Source organism: Corvus moneduloides, chromosome 10, assembly GCF_009650955.1.
Source record: "Corvus moneduloides isolate bCorMon1 chromosome 10, bCorMon1.pri, whole genome shotgun sequence".
In the NCBI taxonomy this organism is placed as follows: Eukaryota; Metazoa; Chordata; class Aves; order Passeriformes; family Corvidae; genus Corvus; species Corvus moneduloides.
This window is the reverse complement of record NC_045485.1, coordinates 14,704,812-14,721,497: the sequence shown is the minus strand read 5'-3', so window position 1 is coordinate 14,721,497 and position 16,686 is coordinate 14,704,812. Positions and strand designations below refer to the sequence as shown.

General features: G+C 37.2%; 1 protein-coding gene across 4 annotated transcripts in view; it reads left to right on the top strand.

Annotated features, from left to right (window-relative positions):
* OPA1 (OPA1 mitochondrial dynamin like GTPase) overlaps window positions 1–15,751 on the top strand; it is a 50,797-nt gene extending 35,046 nt beyond the window's left edge. For all 4 annotated transcript variants that reach the window (XM_032119162.1, XM_032119160.1, XM_032119161.1 and 1 more), the window contains 2 exons: window positions 13,216–13,293; window positions 13,814–15,751. In XM_032119162.1, the coding sequence (XP_031975053.1) occupies window positions 13,216–13,280 (65 nt within the window). In that variant the 3' untranslated portion in view covers window positions 13,281–13,293; window positions 13,814–15,751. The remainder of the gene's footprint in view (window positions 1–13,215; window positions 13,294–13,813) is intronic.
* Window positions 15,752–16,686: the final 935 nt, after the last annotated feature.

Sequence of the window (16,686 nt, the reverse complement as noted above, 5' to 3'; positions counted from 1 at the left end):
AGGGTTCAACTACACATTGTGAGAAAAAGTACTTCCTTTTGTTTGTTTCTGAGCCACCTGCCAGTTTCATTTGGTTCTCCTTAGTTCTTGCACTGTGAAAAACATTCAGTAATCTTTTTCTATTCATTTTTTTTGCCATTCATGACTTCATAGATGTGTATGCTACCTGCACTTGATGTTCTTTTTTCTGACTTGAAAAGTTCTCATGGTCTAGTTGTTCTTTGCATGGACATTGTTTCCTAGTTTCAATCAGCCTTGCCACTCTTTTCCTCTTTCTTAGTTCCACTAAACCCGTTTTGAGGTAAAAGAGCAGACTTTGCACAAATTATTTGGAAAGTATCTATATTATGGATTTATACACTTGTGTTATGATGCTTTCCGAGTTTTATTCTGGTCTTTTTACAGTAATTTCTTGTAGTCTGTTTCCTCCTTTGCCTGTTACTGAACAGTGAGCTGATGCTGCAGTGGTCTATCTGCAACAACTCCAAGTTCTTGTGTGAAAAGTAACAGCTGTGATATTTTCCTTTTCTTGTCATGTTTTTAAACTGTAGGTACAGTTGAGATGTGTTTATTGGTTTCTTATTATGAGGATTCAGAAACAAGAGTAATTTGCTATCTGTCTCTTGTCTCTCTCATGTCTAACTGGGTACTGCAGGCTTATTCAGCAATTGGTAGGAACCTGTTTTAATGCAGTTGTTCACAACCTCCCTCACAACTCTGGGGCATTATTTTTATTGAAGTTCTTCACCAATGTTGTCTGCCATTTGAGGAACATAGCCTTGACTTGGATAGCTTCCCCAAAACCAGGAAGAATTACATTTACTTTCCACTTGGCACCTGCATCTCGATTGTGCTCATTGCTGAAGGACAAAATACTTTGATTTGAAATTTATATTCCACGCAACTTAGTATTTGCTTATCTACATCAGTGTCTTAAATACGCTGTGTTCTGTAAGAAGTGAAATGGGGTAGAGGGAGCTAACAGTACAATGGTAAACATCAATATTTTAAAAGGAAAATTTCACAGAAAAGCCTCTTGGCAGGACTGCCCTGTTTGTATTGCAGGCTTTAAGGCACTGCTTCGGGCTGGAGGGAAAATCTAATGGTGGCAAGTCAGTGCCTTCAAATTCCTGCAGCCTTGTTAGACACAAGTGTGTGCAGCTCTACCCAAATCTTTTTCACTTGCTCTTTTTTATTACCCTTTATTTGTACAGTACCTTTGAAAATGGATGAGTCAATATATATCCTTTAATTTTATCAGTGATCTTTTGCGGTATTTGCAAGTTTATACTGTTTTGTCCTGTATTTGCATTTAACTTTCCAAAGTGAATGATACTAAACATTCATGCAGGCTGCCTCTGAAGTTGCTGAAGGTTTTAAATGTTAAATGTATTTTAAAATGGGGGCTTGGGTGGTTATTTATGAAATACAATTAGTCACAGCTTCCCTAGAACTGTCTTTTTAATTATGTTTTTCAGTATTTGGTAATATTTTTTTTTCTGGGAAAAAAATAATACATAGACGAAAGAATTCAATTTCAATATAAATAATGTGTTTTCTGCTGTTTTATTTTTAACACAAATGCCAGACTAGTAATTTCAGCAGAAATACTCAGTGCAAAACTGATAGCACGTGGATAAACCTTACCTTTCTGTAGACTACTTTTTAACATGGTAGTTGTTTAAAACGTTGAGTTCCCAGTAAAACGCGTCCTAGAACTAGCTCCGTGCTTCCAGCATTTATGTGCCGCCGCGCTGAGTTTCTCCACGCGGCCGCGGCGGGTGCGGAGCTCAGGCAGCTGCGGCGCCGGTGCCGAGCGCGCGGTGGCGCTGAGCGGCCGCGGAGGGGGCGCGGGGCGGAGCGGCGGCACCGCGTGTACCGGGGCTCCCCTCCGCCTCTCGGGGGAATATGCACTTGACTGTCCTTGTCCCTCTTGTTTTCGATTCCCTCTCGGGGATTGTTTTGGTTTTTTGTATGGCGTGTAATTTATGAAGATCGTAAAGGATGGTCTTTTTTTTTTTGCTCAGCTGCATATTTCTGGTTAGCAACTGCATGGAAAATACTAGTTTAGTACACTTTATTAAGAAAAAACTGTTAGGAACTGAATCCTTTAATCATTTCAGAAAGGAAGTGGATATTCCAGTGTCTTATCCTAAAGCTGTGTCATCTCTCCCTATTGCAGTAGCATCTAAAGCATGCTAGGTGGTGCACATAGATGATGAATGCTTCAGGTGAATCCAAGCTTCAGGCAGGCAGCTGGAGCTTTGCCATTCACTTCACTAGAACTGAAATCTCGCAGACCCAAAAGAAATACACATGTCCTATTTCTTCTTCTTTTACTCTTTTTGTACAGCAAAACTATGAATGTTGCAAAGCCACTGGATAAACAAAATATGGTACATACAAAGCATCTTTCCTAGGTCAGCATACTATTCATCCAATATCCTGTGTCCTCACAAGTTGGAGAAGAAAACCCAGTTCTTCACCAAATTATAAGTAAAACCATGTGCATGGGAGAGTCATTGGCAGGAGGTGGGAATGCCTGTGGAAACTTGATCCTGAAACTGCTAGCTATGGATGTGAATAGATCAGCCTCCAAGTTCATTTGTCAGTAATGTTGACACCTGTACAGGTGTCGTGGGCTAGCTGAGGCTTTATTCTGCACAAAAGCTTTTTGAAACATTTGAGGAGTAAGCCCTCACATGAAGAAAAGACAGCTTAGGGCCATTTGTTTCAATTCTGTCATACGTTTGTAAGCTATGAAATGTAATAGTTTGCAGAACTTAATTATTTTCTTGTAAAGACTAAAACATATAAAAACTAAACAAACCAGAGTTACAGTAAAATACTTTCAAGTTTTATATCTAAAGTCATTGCTTTGAAGTCACAGCATTAAATTTTTAATTTACTTTTTCTCTTGTTGAATGTAAACCATTTGCCAACTGGGAGCATGAATGATTTAATATCATATAGGCATATAATAAACTTGCCAGTTTAATGGAGTTAGAATGCTAAGGTTGGCACTTCATATGTAAGTTGCTGACTCAGGACCTGAAGTTCCTGTGATTTGGCTAAGCTGAGTGGATTCTGTTGTGTCTGTTCTATGTAACAAACTGGTTTTAATCCAAGTGAGTCCCCTTTTTTGTTATGCATTTATGCAAAGTTGGGGATAAAGTCTGTGAAGAGTACTTTGCATGTAATTACTTGCTCCGTGGTTGCATTTTTTCTTTCATTGCTGTTAGCTGCAGAACAAAAATGTTGTGTAAAAATAATCCTATACTGTGATCATTAGTGTGGCCTAATTAAATTTCAGTTCCTTGAGATGACTGCCAATCGTGTTTTGATTTGACCTCTATCATTCATGACATTGTTGATTACAAGTGCTCCTTAAAATCAGGCTTTGACTTGGCTTTCTGAAGTCTTTGCTTCCCTTTGCTCTTCTATTATGAGCTTTAACTTCTTTTTAAAAGGTCACAGTGTTTCATAGGGGCAAAGCTCAGCTGTAGGGGGAAGGATCTCTCAAATAAGCAGATCATAGGTAATTTTCCCCTAGAAACTAGAGGCGGACGAAACAGCTCAAAAGGCAGTGGTTAGAAGTCCTTAAATCAGAACCAGTGTGGTTTTCAGTGTTTACAAGATACAGAAAAAAGGTATCGTTTTCAAGATATTTGAAGGTAGTGCCCAAATGTCACCCCTGCCGCCCAAAGACAGATACAGAGGAAAGAGGGAAACATCTTAGGACATGCAAATGGAAGAGTAATTTTATTAGAATCTGAAGAATTGGGGTTATTTTGTGCTCTTATTTCTTTCACAGTGCCTAAATATTGGAGTTTTAGAAGCCACTTAAGTAAAAATACAGTTACTTCATAGTTGTAAGAAAATTCTGGAAGTGTCGGCAGTCTTGCTTTCATTTCATTCTCCTTTCACCTGGTCATAGCAGTGAGAAGCACTCACTCATCTCATCCTTAGCTGGCAGAATATTACACCAGGGGATGGTGTGGCCTTCTACCCAGACAGAAGCAGAGCTGCCATTTCCCTCTGGGAATCACCAAACAGATCTCCAACTTCTGCTAAGCATGTGCAGGGTAGCTGCTCTCTTCACAGTCCCCTGCCAGCAGCTTCCCTGAGGACATTAATATGGCCTGTATCTTATCAGAGGCTGCTTGTCATTGAGAGCACATTTATTTCTGCCCCAGTCTCAATCAGTTACAAAATGTGGGCTGTCTGTTTCTTAATGAGTTCAAGCTTGTGCTGGTGTCACCAGTGTGCTGGTGGCAGCATGACTCCTGTGCTCCCTTTGAGCTCTGTAGAGGTCCTGGTGCTCCGTGACGTAGGAAGTTGGGGACAGTGTGCTTGGAATCAGTCTGTACAGTTGTGTCTTCAATTTCCCCTGATTTTGAACCAAAGCAATATCTCACAACAGATTTGCAAACTTCCTGTTAGAACGCAAATTAATTGTTTTTGCACGACTATCATGTTTTTAATTCCATGTAGATAATTTAAGAAATTGACCCAAGCAAGTGTGCTTTGATATGAAAGACACTAGTTAAATGTTCAAGTTCTTTTTTTTTTTTCTCTTGAGTTTTGGGGCAGCAGCATGAAACTAATGAATTAAAACCAGAAGAATGTGTAGGATGGTCTGTGTGTCAAAGTGCAGATAATGTAGTTCCTGCTTAGTGTCATGGCAGAAAGTGCTTTAGAAAGCTGCGTCTTCTCAGAGAGGGAAGTAATCCTCAAGGGGGAACATACATCACTTGTAGACATCCTGTGATGGAGTGATGGTTTACTTAACTTAAGAATCCCAGATGACCAAAGCCTGTCTGCTGTGATTTCTTAGTTATTGATGAAGAGTTAGGCACTGATGTCCAGGTCCTAAAACGGATCCTTACAAAGTTCACCACATTTGTCACTGACTAAAAGAAGCCTATCACTTAAAGTTGACATTGAAAAATAGTGATAAACTGCTACATGAATAATGACATGTTTAATGCCTATTAATCTTACTCTAGACCCATGTCTCTTGTACTTGAGGGTCATTGTGGTGTTGTCTGCTGAATTTATTTTTTTTCTAAAATTTTCTGAATTGTGCAAGGATCAAAACATCTGATTGGATGCTATTTTCTCTTTAGTACTGGTTGCTTATGAGGGTATGTATTAATCAAAATTTAAGTACTTATCATGGAGAGATTTACTTATCATGGAGACGTTTACTATTGGTATAAATTACAGGCTTGTAAATGGACCAATATATGCTTTTGTTCTAAAGTAGTGTGGAGCTGTGGAACGTAACATTCCCATTTCCAAAGGCTGGAGAGGTCACTGTCATGTATGTTGCACATTGTCAATTGTAGCAGACTTCACTTTGCCCATAGGAATGACAGCAAAGAAAAAGTAATAGAACCATTTGTTTTTTCTTCAGGATATGGTGACTTAAGTTTCTGACTATTAAAAATTATTATTATGATCTAAAAATTCATCTAATCACCATTTCATTTTCTGCCATGTTCTAGAGAGACTTTAACTTAAGTAGTCCTGACAGCATATTACTTCATTATCTGAGTATGCTTTTTTTTGGGTGGAGAAACAACATATATCAATTATTTTTTACATTAAAGTCTTTACAGTGTTATAGCATTAAGGTTACAGTAGCCTTTACATAAGTAGTTTATCTTCATAGCTGTGTATGTCCTTTCTGCATAAGGAAAAGCTAATCTTTTGTTACATCACTGGATGAATCATTGGGTAGTATTTCTGGTTTGCTTCTATGCTTTTCACTATTTCCACACAAAATAATGAGCATCACCACATTCTGATTCATTCTAGTTTAACAGTTTTGATTAGAAGTTCAGTCTTCCTGTATCTGTAAGTCTGATTCAAGGTCTGAGATTGTTTTATAAGGTTGCCTTGTCATTCTGGTACTAAGCTCCTTCCAGCTGTCCAGTAAGCAACACACCTAAGTTCTGTTGAAAGACTGAGTTATTAGAGCAGTTTTAATTAAAAAATCTGAGATGGAGACAGAGGACTGAAAGATGCCCAAGTCCTACCTTGATATTGCAGACCTTGTGACTCTCATAAACTTGCAACTTAATACAGGGTAATGATCACTGGTACATTAGGCTAACCTCAGTGACAGAGTAGAAGTAGTTTGTGAACTCACATCCCAGTTTGGTTATACTTCGTTTCCATTCTGTAGACAAGCAGGACTGATGTGTAATATAGCTCATGGAAATGTCTGTTGTATAAAGTCAGTAAACTACATAATTGTCCGTTTTGCTTCAGCCCAGCCGCTCAGTTCTGAAATGCTCTGTCAGAGACAGAAGGATTTCATGCTTACCAGCCTGAGGAGCCCCAGGGACTGCCCCAAGAAGCACAGCCAGCTTCTGTTCTGTTCCACCAAGGAGGGGGCAAATGTGTGGCCAAAACTGTTTTGTTAAACTGAGAGCTCTTGCCAGTGAATCTGGAGCAGCTGTAGATCAAGGCATTGATTAGTGATCTACTATTTCAACAGCACAATACACAATTCCCATTTCCGGCGCTAAAGATGATTGTTAGTAATGCTAAAATATTGTTCCAGTGCTCAGTAGCTTGCAAAAATGACTGAAGTGTTTTCAGACAAGCTGTCTTCTGCTGCTGCCTGGTTATCTTTAGTGTGAAGTAAAGGTAATATTGTTTCCTACAGGGAGCTGGTAGCTTTGCTCAGGTGTGCAATGAAGGGATTAATAATTAAAACTTGCAACAAAGTAACTTCAGTGATGGCAGCCATGACTTGGGGGTTTTTTCTGTCTAAAATGACCTCTTAATTTTATTATGTTCCTGCATCAGGCTAAATATACAATTTGGCAGTGATCTGTTCCTGTTTTAGAGGTGGATTTGCCTACAAAATGGAAAACAAAACTGTACCTTCATAGGATACTATATTTCTTGATGTTTTCTCCTGTTATAGCCATGCAAAAGGAGATCAAACTGGATGCAAATTCAAATCTCATGATAGATTGGAACACATAGAAGAAACATAACATTAAAGGACAGCTACTACAATGTAGCATCAGTTGGCATCTTCTTTCAGTCTTAACTACTGGTAACTTATGACCGTGCCAGCTATGTTCTGCAAGCTTGCATTTTAAAGGCTGTATATTCTTAATGATTCATGGATTTACTATATGAACTACTATAAATTCCATTTAAAGTTTTCAGGATTCTGCAGTGCTTTTATTACACTAATGAGCTAATTGTTTAAGAATCATTCACATGATTCATCCTCCTGCTCAGCCTTTTTTTAAAAAAACTTGTAACTGCTGAAATTCTCTTGACAAACAATATTTATAGCAGTTTGACAGCAGGATGAAGAACAGCGTTTGTCTTTGTAACAGCTTAAAGAAAAGGCCTTTCCAGCACCCAGCCATGCAGTTACAATCTTGACCTCTTTCTTTTGCTGGGAACATACATACAGCATACAAGCAGCACCTCCCATGTGTTTTCTTGACCCTTTGACTGTCCATTCACTTCCCATCTGTTTTGTAGCCTTAAAGGAACAGAGGGGGCCCTCTACTTATAAATCTGTCTTTGCAGCTGACAAATGATGTTCTGTCTCTTTAAGGGCAGCCTGGGTGGTTTTGCCTTTTTTTTCCTCCTCCCCCCTCCCCCCCTTAAAACTTTAGCTTTCCTCTCAGCCTTATCCAGAGGAAAATACGGTACATGAACAAGAGGAAACTGGCAAAAATGTGATAGGTAGTTTCAAAGGATTTTCTAAAATTCAGCAGGACATGACCTTGGAATGATCAGGGAATGATGGCAGTGTTTACACGAGGCATGAGTAAGCGTGTTGCTGCAGGTAACTGTGGCTGAGAAGTCTGCTTTCTGAGGCATTTTTTGGAGTGGCTGGGAGTGTGCTGTCTCACACCATTTTAACAAGAAGTAAAGCTTTTGCATGGCCCTTAGAAAATCAAGGAATGTGGCACAAAAGGCTGAACTCCAGAGAGATGATTCCCCCCTCCCCTCTTCTCCACCTGACTGTTCACAGGGGTTGTATACAACTATGGAGTTTGTGTCTTAGGTAGCCCTAAGGTAAAAATCATCTTTCAATAGAAAACTTCGGATTGACATCACTAGTTTTTAATTGCGTGTTTCTGGGCATTGTGATGGATTCTGACTGACAGAGCTTTCCTTTTTACTAGAGGAAAGATGATGCATTCACAGCACTAAATTCCAAATTTCTGCCTCTGTGGTTAACTAACCATAACATAGAAGTAGCACAGCAAGCAGTGAGAATGTTTATAGGCAAGGAAGGAATTAAGAAAGGAAGGAAGATGAAAAAAAAGAAATAGGAAGGGGAGAACTCAAGTCTAAACACAATCCAGAGCAAAAGGAGTAACAACCATGAGCTTTCAAATATCAAAGCCATGTAAACATTAGTTGGAGATGGAAATCACTTTAATGTAGAACAGGAGGATTTATAATAAGGTATTAACACATTTTTTTCGTGGTCGTTTCATGCTGTAAGTGTCATCAAAGTACAAAATAAAATGGATCTCTGTCCAGAAAGATTTTAGAATTTGTTTTGTGGCTGCAGTTGAAATTTGATATCATATGTGCACATTTGTAAATGGGAAGGGAAAGCTTTTTGATTTGCTCAAAGTACTCGTGTGGTTTTATTCCTGTTCTGGCACAGGTAGACGTGAACATCTTTAAAATTCTGTGCTAAAACTATTGGTTTTATAGATGTAAATATGTATTTGAATGTCTCAAAATAAATTTAACTTCAGAACCATAAGCAAGACAGGTTTTGTGGACAAAGGCCACATCTCTTATTAAACCAGTTAACGCAGCTGGAAAATACAAGAAAACCGTTTCTTGCCTCTAGGAGTGTGTTTGAAATAAATCAGTAATGTACTTTGCTTTTGTAATTTGTGTTTAATATTATTTTAGATTATTTGGCCTTACCTTCGGAGATTTGCTTGATAACTTGGTCAGCTGTTTCATTTTAGCACTGTTCATTGGTAGCTAAGCTTGGTTATGTCAGGCAGCAATCAGAAAGCAAACCCTCCTTGTAAGACTGAATATTTCAGGGGGTTCCCTTCTGACCAGCTTATGATATTAGGAAAAGCAGACTTTTTCTGTGCCTGCGTCTTTCTGCATTCACAGTGTATCTAAATCCTCATTACAGTTCAATTAGTCTGGGTTTGAGCCTTTTAGATTTAGGATCACAGGATTAATGAAAAAAAAATGAGCGGGTAGCACTATCATTTCATATGGAGATAAGGAGAGACTGAGCATGAATGAGGATCTCAAGACATCTGAATAAAGAATTTCCTCATTCTGTCAGTGAAGTTTTATGGGATACGGAGGGAGGATTGTGGGAATATTCATGACCAGATCAAGAGGTATAATGAGTTGATGTATGAACCAGCTTATCTTTTAGGTAAACATGGGGTAAATGGGAAATAGAATAACCATTCATGGCCCCTAGGCCTGTGAATTTTACTGTTCTAAGATGGAAACAAGGGTCTAGTTACAGTTATTCTTCATTGATTTAATTTGATTTTTAATCAGTGTTTAACAGGTGCTGGAAGAATTGCATATTTGTAACTTCAGGTCTGCATTAGAGGTACCAAAGAGCACATCATCTTTCTAGAATCCAGTGTAAGCAAGATATGTATTTAAACTTAAGCAGTACCTTGTAATAAGAGCGTAGCACTTTTGCTAAAGTCCCTTTTGTGACATGAGAGCAGTATATAAAAGAACTTGGGTAATTCAACCAGCTACAGAAGTAATTTGCTAGCAAACTGAATGCTTTTAATCTGTGGTTTACTTGTCCTTGGAAAAACACAGTATCAGAAGACATAGAGCAACAGGTCACTTTTTGTCTACCCCTAGATTTGCTTCTGCAATAAGTGGTCTGACCTGAAATCAGATGATTTTCTGTGTTTGGCATGTTGATAAACTTCCTCAAAACAGAATGTACTGTAATTTACAAGTGTGAATCACCAATAGTTTGATCTAAGTGTCAGACAAAACCCTACAAATGTGGATACCGAGCTTGTGCATTTCATAGAGGCAAGAACTTCCCTAAAGCTGGGTAACATCTGCTCCTTGAATTGTGAGAATGAATTGCTGTTCCACATACAAAGTCACATGGTGCTCATGAAACTGTAGACAGTTACCCCAGAACTGCAGACTCCTCTATTGGAATTCTATCCAAGCACTTATATTTACTAGTTTATTAAGATTAGCATTTTATAAATGCATAACTCTGCCCTCAGCCTGTTTCAAAAGTAAACCAATTCAGCTGACTGCTTCTCTGCTACAGAATGGACTCGGAGGAGAGTGTTACAGGTTGCCTGGGCTCTGCTGCTGCAAAAAGCTTTACTATGGCTAAAAATACAGGGCATAGCATGAATAATTGCAGCTATTTGGCACTCATTGTAACTGTTCTTTTTTAAGAATAGCCAACATATTATTTCAAAGTATTAAATTACCTCAAGACCTCATAATTATTACAGTTAAGTAATCATTTCAATTCAGTCCAAGTATAAAAACTAATAAAGTGCTCATAGTATGCAGTCAATTTTAGTATGCCTGTTCTCTGAGCAAACACAGCTGATTCAGTATATTCTGGTGGAATACATATTTGCTATCTTGTTATTTTAATATGCCTTAATCAGAGAATTAGAATATATTTGTTGGCACAAACCTTTTTTTAAGGATGAAATAATAATTACAGGTTTTTGCTGATGCTATTAGTTTTCAGGGCCAGAATACTTCATTAGCAAGAAGTTGAGAAAGGAAAATATTTGCATTTAATACTGTTTTATCTGCCTGCTTTCACTGGGTCTAATGGCTTGATCAATACAAAGAACACACTTGGGAAAACATGTTGCAATTGGGAAGAAAAAGTGCTACAGAAAGCCACTGAAAGCACAACATGAAGAGATCTTCTGGGTCATGAGATCTAATCCCCAGTTATCACTGACAACTGCTGTTCATTTTGGAGGGCAGGGTCCAGGATTAATAATTTCCAAACCCAGAATCATTATAGAATATTTTGAGTTGGAAGAGACTGTAAAGGTCATCTCGTTCCAACCCCCCTGCCACAGTCAGGGACACCTTCCACTTGACCAGGTTGGTCAAAGCACCATCCAGCATGGTGTGGTCAAAAACTATGTTAATGCTGTCCAAAATAGTAGAACATTATTTCAAAGGCTGATTTTGTAAACATTCATAGAGCAACAGTATTGGAAGCAGAGCGAAGTAGTTGCCTAAATAAATGCCACAGAAATACCATTTTCCTTACACTAGAGGTTTATATACTGGGATGCAGTACATATTCTTTTTTTTCTTTTAAAAAGATAGTAATGAAAACACTTTGCATGTGCTCAGGAAGGAAAAGTGATCATGGGACTACCTTTTTTTTTTCATTGACAGCTTTCAAAGATTCTGCTGAACTGAATCAGAATTTCTCTTTTTTTAACCTGGTAAAAATCAGCTACTGCTGTGTCTTAACTTCCAAGGTATAGATTTTGCCCTCACACTGACTGCAATCTTCATTTAATATCAAAATACCTTAAAAGAAAAAAATCAGCTGAAATTCAAGAAGCTTCTTTGGTGTTTCCTTTAGGACTTAGAGTGTGATTCAGCTTCACTGTACTTCTGTGTTTCTAGATAAGCACTACTGGGGAAGGGCAGGCTGAAGTGTTGAAAGTGTCAGTGGCTTACCCTTCATCACCTAGGAATTGCAAGATAAAGATAGAAGCTTGAGATTCCTTCATAGTCATACAGGCTATTTTCCATACTTCAAATGCTAACTCAAGTTCTCTACTTGTGTTAGAGCAGGACTGCAGGAATTTGTTGAGTTATTATTATTACTATTACTCTAAAATGGATTTTGTGTTTGTTTATGGGCTTGTCATTTTGTTAGATTAAACTTTCAGTTCCTGTAGCTATGTTAGTGTTCTCTTTGGAGGTCTTTTTTTCCACTTGTGCTTACATACCCCATTTAAAGCTGGTTGTTTTGTTTTTCTTTTTGTTTTGCTGTTACTTAGCTCAGCAAAGCAAGTTGATAACATATGGTATTGATAAAGAGAAGAAACCATTAATAAAAGGGTTTTTTAAAAATGCTCAAACCCTGTATCTCATACAAGGGAACATGTGGCTTTAATCCAATAGTATTTTTAGCTTGGAAAAAAATATTTGTCTGTGTTTATGCTCATCTAACTTATTTTTGTCTGTCCTATTGCTCTCCCCTGTTCCTTCATATTTCTGAAGTGTGTGTTTTTCATGCCTATAATCACACACAGAAGGAGCTTCAAATGAGGATGTGGTGAGAGAGAAGCAGGAAATCTCACAGGCTTTGGATTCCAACTATGTTCTAAATCTTGCTTCATAAGCAATTTAATAAATCAAAAAGGTTATATGATGACAACTGTTGTATGGAATTGAGAAAAGAGTGGAAAAATGCCTAAACCCCTGGATTTCTTGAAATCAATTTTGCCTTTTCATTCTTAGTAACTATTTGTAGTTGTGGTCAAGTTGTGTTTTGGTAGGGAAGTAAACTCCCAGATTTAGTTTTTATAAAAAATTAGATTCTGCCCACATCCATCTGGTTACTACTGAAATGCAAGAAAATAAAATGCAAGTTTTAAACATTCTTAACATTGTAGGTGCCCTTTGGAGGAGGTGTCTTGAATACTGACATATGGTTCCCTGAAATTCTCGTGGGTGAAAGGGCATGAGCTTTCAACTCTATTTAGAATGATTAGTGGTGTTTGTTACACTTAATTTGGAGAATGAGGATATTTGCTTAAAGAAGAAAGGGGCTAGTGGGCATTATTTAAAAGCTAACAACTCCCTGCATGGAACAAGTGTACAATAGTTCTGCTGTGCATGATCTGGTGGAAAATTCAGTTTTTTGAAGTATGTTTCCAGGATTCCTTCAGTAAATTTTTAAATTATAAAATTAGCAGGGTAATCATAACATATATCTGTAGTAGCTCTTCGAAGAGGATTGGGTTTCTTTTTTTCTGATGTAAAAAATGTTATAAACCTATGTAATTGCGAAACAAAATGCTTAGGGTAATATTGATGACAGCATTAATTTTTGTTTGTGTTTGCATGTTTTTGTTCTTGGGTTTTATGTGGGATTTATTTTTCTTTCTGTACCTGTCCTCAAGTACTTAATAGTAATAGGTATTTGAACAGTGATCCTTTTATTTCCACCAGAAAAAGTTCGGGAAATCCAGGAGAAACTTGAAGCCTTCATAGAAGCCCTCCATCAAGAAAAGTAGATTGTTCAAGCAGGTAATCGTGTTTAGATCATAAAGATATTGCTGCAGTTATCTCATTGTTCTGTATAAAATTATTATCCATCTCATTTAAATGCATGTTTTCATACAGACTTCATGAAAATTCTTCTTTGTTTTATTCCATTGTCTGGCTGTTGCTGCTTCTAGCTTCTAATCTGCAGAACGATACTTGCTGCTTTTATACTACAAGCAGATATTAAACTTAATAGAAAATATATTTACTGACCAGTTATTTAAGTATTGTGAATCACTGTAGGCTATTTATTACTCTCAGTTCAATATTTTTATCTGTATTAAGAGAAGAAAGCATTACTAGCTGGAATAAAAATTAACAGAACACTTTTCTATGGAAGCATTTTGGTTATTTTGTTTTTTCTTAAAGACACTGTATATTGTTAGCAAAAATGTTTGCATGCAGGTATTTTCCAAATTTCATTTCTGTTAGTTCTCAAATCCATAAACCCAAGTGCTGCATTTGTACATATTTTAAAATAATTGTCATTCTGTTTCAACAGCAACTTTACACAAGAATGCAGCCTTCTCCAGGATACCTTGCACAAAGACTGAATTGAAATGGCTTTTGTGTCCCATTCTCTTTCCTATCTTTTGGGGAGCATCCTGAAATGTTGAAGGAGAAAGAAAATAATGTCTCATGGGATTGAGAAGTTCAGTTAAAATCCACCTGCTCATTTAATTTTCGAAGCTACATGCACAGAAGAATCTGATTTGTGTATCAATGAGATAGCTTGGGAGCTTGCTGAAGTTGTATATTTAAGGTTTTTTTTCCTGAAAGGGAAAAAAGCTTTTTATTTTTAGTATGTGTCTTGTATGGTAGATCTGGATCAGATTCATAAAATGATTTTATCTGTTCTCATTTTCTTGCCTGCAGATGATCCTGAGAGTTTGACATAACGTTTTAGTCTTTGTATGTACATTAAAATGCCCTTCTAAGTAATGCCACTTGTATTTGTTATGCTCTGTGTTGAAGCATTTGCTGGTCACTGTGGTACAGATTTGAAAGCACAGTATTGAGATCCTGAGAGGAAGTGGTGGATTTTGTTAAACTCTTAAACTATTGAGAGATGTCAGCCAAGCAATTCTTGTAGTTCTTTCACCTGAAAGCACAGACTGCTATTCAGTGAAACCCTAAAAGGTTTAGACTCAAGAAATAATGTCAGCAGCTGCTCCTTTTACCTGTTCTTTCCTGATATGTGTTGTTACTCTTGAATGTCAGCCGATTACATTTCATTTCTGGGATTGCACAGACTCAGATTTCCTTGTTTCCATAGGTACAGAGTAACCTGTTGGAGTATGTGTGAAATGTAAAAAGATAGAATACAATTCCAACTTGTCCAACTTCCAAATTTAAAAAAAAAGGGAAAATGTCAGTAATTTCATTTTTACTAATAGCTACTCTTAAGACCAAAATCACTTCTATAAGAATGTTGTGCACATGATCCTTCCACACCCACTTGATGTCTATCATTCAGTAAAATTAGTAAGGCACTGAAACCTGCCTTTCAGTTTTGCCATAGAAATGTTGCTTCTGATAAATTTAAGCATGATATAAGCTCTCTATCATAGGTGCCTGGTGGTTAATTACCACCACATTTCTCTGCCCACGCTTTGCCACAAAGGATCTGTATACACTTCTGAGTACTTGTGTGGAAGAAGGTGTTAGGCCTGAAACAGTTTGAGTTGCAGTTGTCTGATTATGTACATTTTAAAACTGACCTAGATTTATTTTCCCTTTTGAAAAGGCAATTGATTTTGATATGTAGAAATGAAAAGAGAGGAATCTGAATGTTTTCCAACAGATATTGTTTTGGTTACTCTCAGGGGAAACAATACAAAGTTTGGTAAGATGTTCCCCAAATGTTTGGATGTAAAATATTCAGCCATGTGGACAAAAAGCTAACATAGAGATTAAAATTATGTTGAAAGGTTAAATATTTCAGGACGATCTAACTGAACGGAATTTTTTCCATTTTGGAGATTTTCTGATTAAAATTCCTGAAAATGTGTGTTTGAGAACCGAAAAATGAAAAAATGGCTTGTGTCATCACCATTCTCTGAAGATAACTTCAGAAATGTAAGTTTGCACAGTTTTGAAAGCAGACACCTTTGTGTATAGCAAGTGAAGTAAGTCTGTACTTTGTAAACAAACCAAACGAAGAAACAAACAAAAACTTTTGCATTTACCTAGACATCACTGTTTGAAACTTCTGTGTAATGTAAATGTTGCAAAATATCGCATCCAGTGGCCCAATGTTCATTTCTTTTAATGCGCTGTTCCTATGGGTTTAGTTCCAACTTGTCTGTGCTGCTCATCTAAGACTTAGCATGATGTAATCCATGGAAACTAGGTATTTATTATTGAATAAAAATGTAACTGAAGGAATAATAAAATGTGGGTTTTGAACATGGTGCTATTGCACCTAACTAAGAAGTCACTTTGACCTTCTTTTTCTCATTTGTTAAGTTGTGAACAAGTATAATGATTTCAGTATATGTTAATGATATCAAGATGTCTGATTCAGAAGTGCTGTGTCAGCACCAGGTTAGTGGTGACTGTACCAAGTGTTATCTTTACTATATAAATTAATGTACCGTTTATGTAATACATTTAGACAAAGATCTTGTATGGAAAATCATTATGGTGAAAGCTTCTCTCTCTGCAAGTTGAGATAATGAAGTGATACCCAGCGTATAAATGAAGACTGTTACAGGGCATTAGTTTTAGCTGCATTTAAAATAAACATGCAGACTGGGGCAATGGGTGTGAGAGTTCAAGAGCAGTCAGCTTACAGACCTGTGAATTCAGGAATATTTTTTTTCTTTCTTTCTTTTAGATGAAGAAAAGTTTTACAAAATCAATTGGAAAAAAACCCCTATTCACTGGAAGCTGTGACATTGAAGGTGCAGCAGATTTGCTCCACAAAGCTTGAATTGCAGACATGGACATGTTAGGTTCAGTGTAGAATTACAGCTCTACATTTAGTTGCTTTCATGGTTAAACTAACCGAAAATCATCTTTACAAATAAGCAACAGGTAAATTTATGCTGATTTTAATAGGACTTTGTGTTAAGGTTAGGGGAAAAAAGGGTTAACAGCAAGTTGTGCTTACCTTACTAGGAAGTTACTAAAAATGGATTACAGTGCTATTAGTTGGCTACTTTAAAATTGCTCCTTGCAAGGAGTATCTTACTAGATGAGTAGCTGGAGGCAGCATAAGAAGGATGTGCTGAATATTACAACAGTTTTGAGATAGAAAACACAATTATTTGAACTGCCTAAAATTCATGTGGTATTGAAGACTATATTATTCCAAGCTGGTTTGCACAAACTGGTTCATTATATTTTTCTGTATTTTGTAGGCTACCTTCA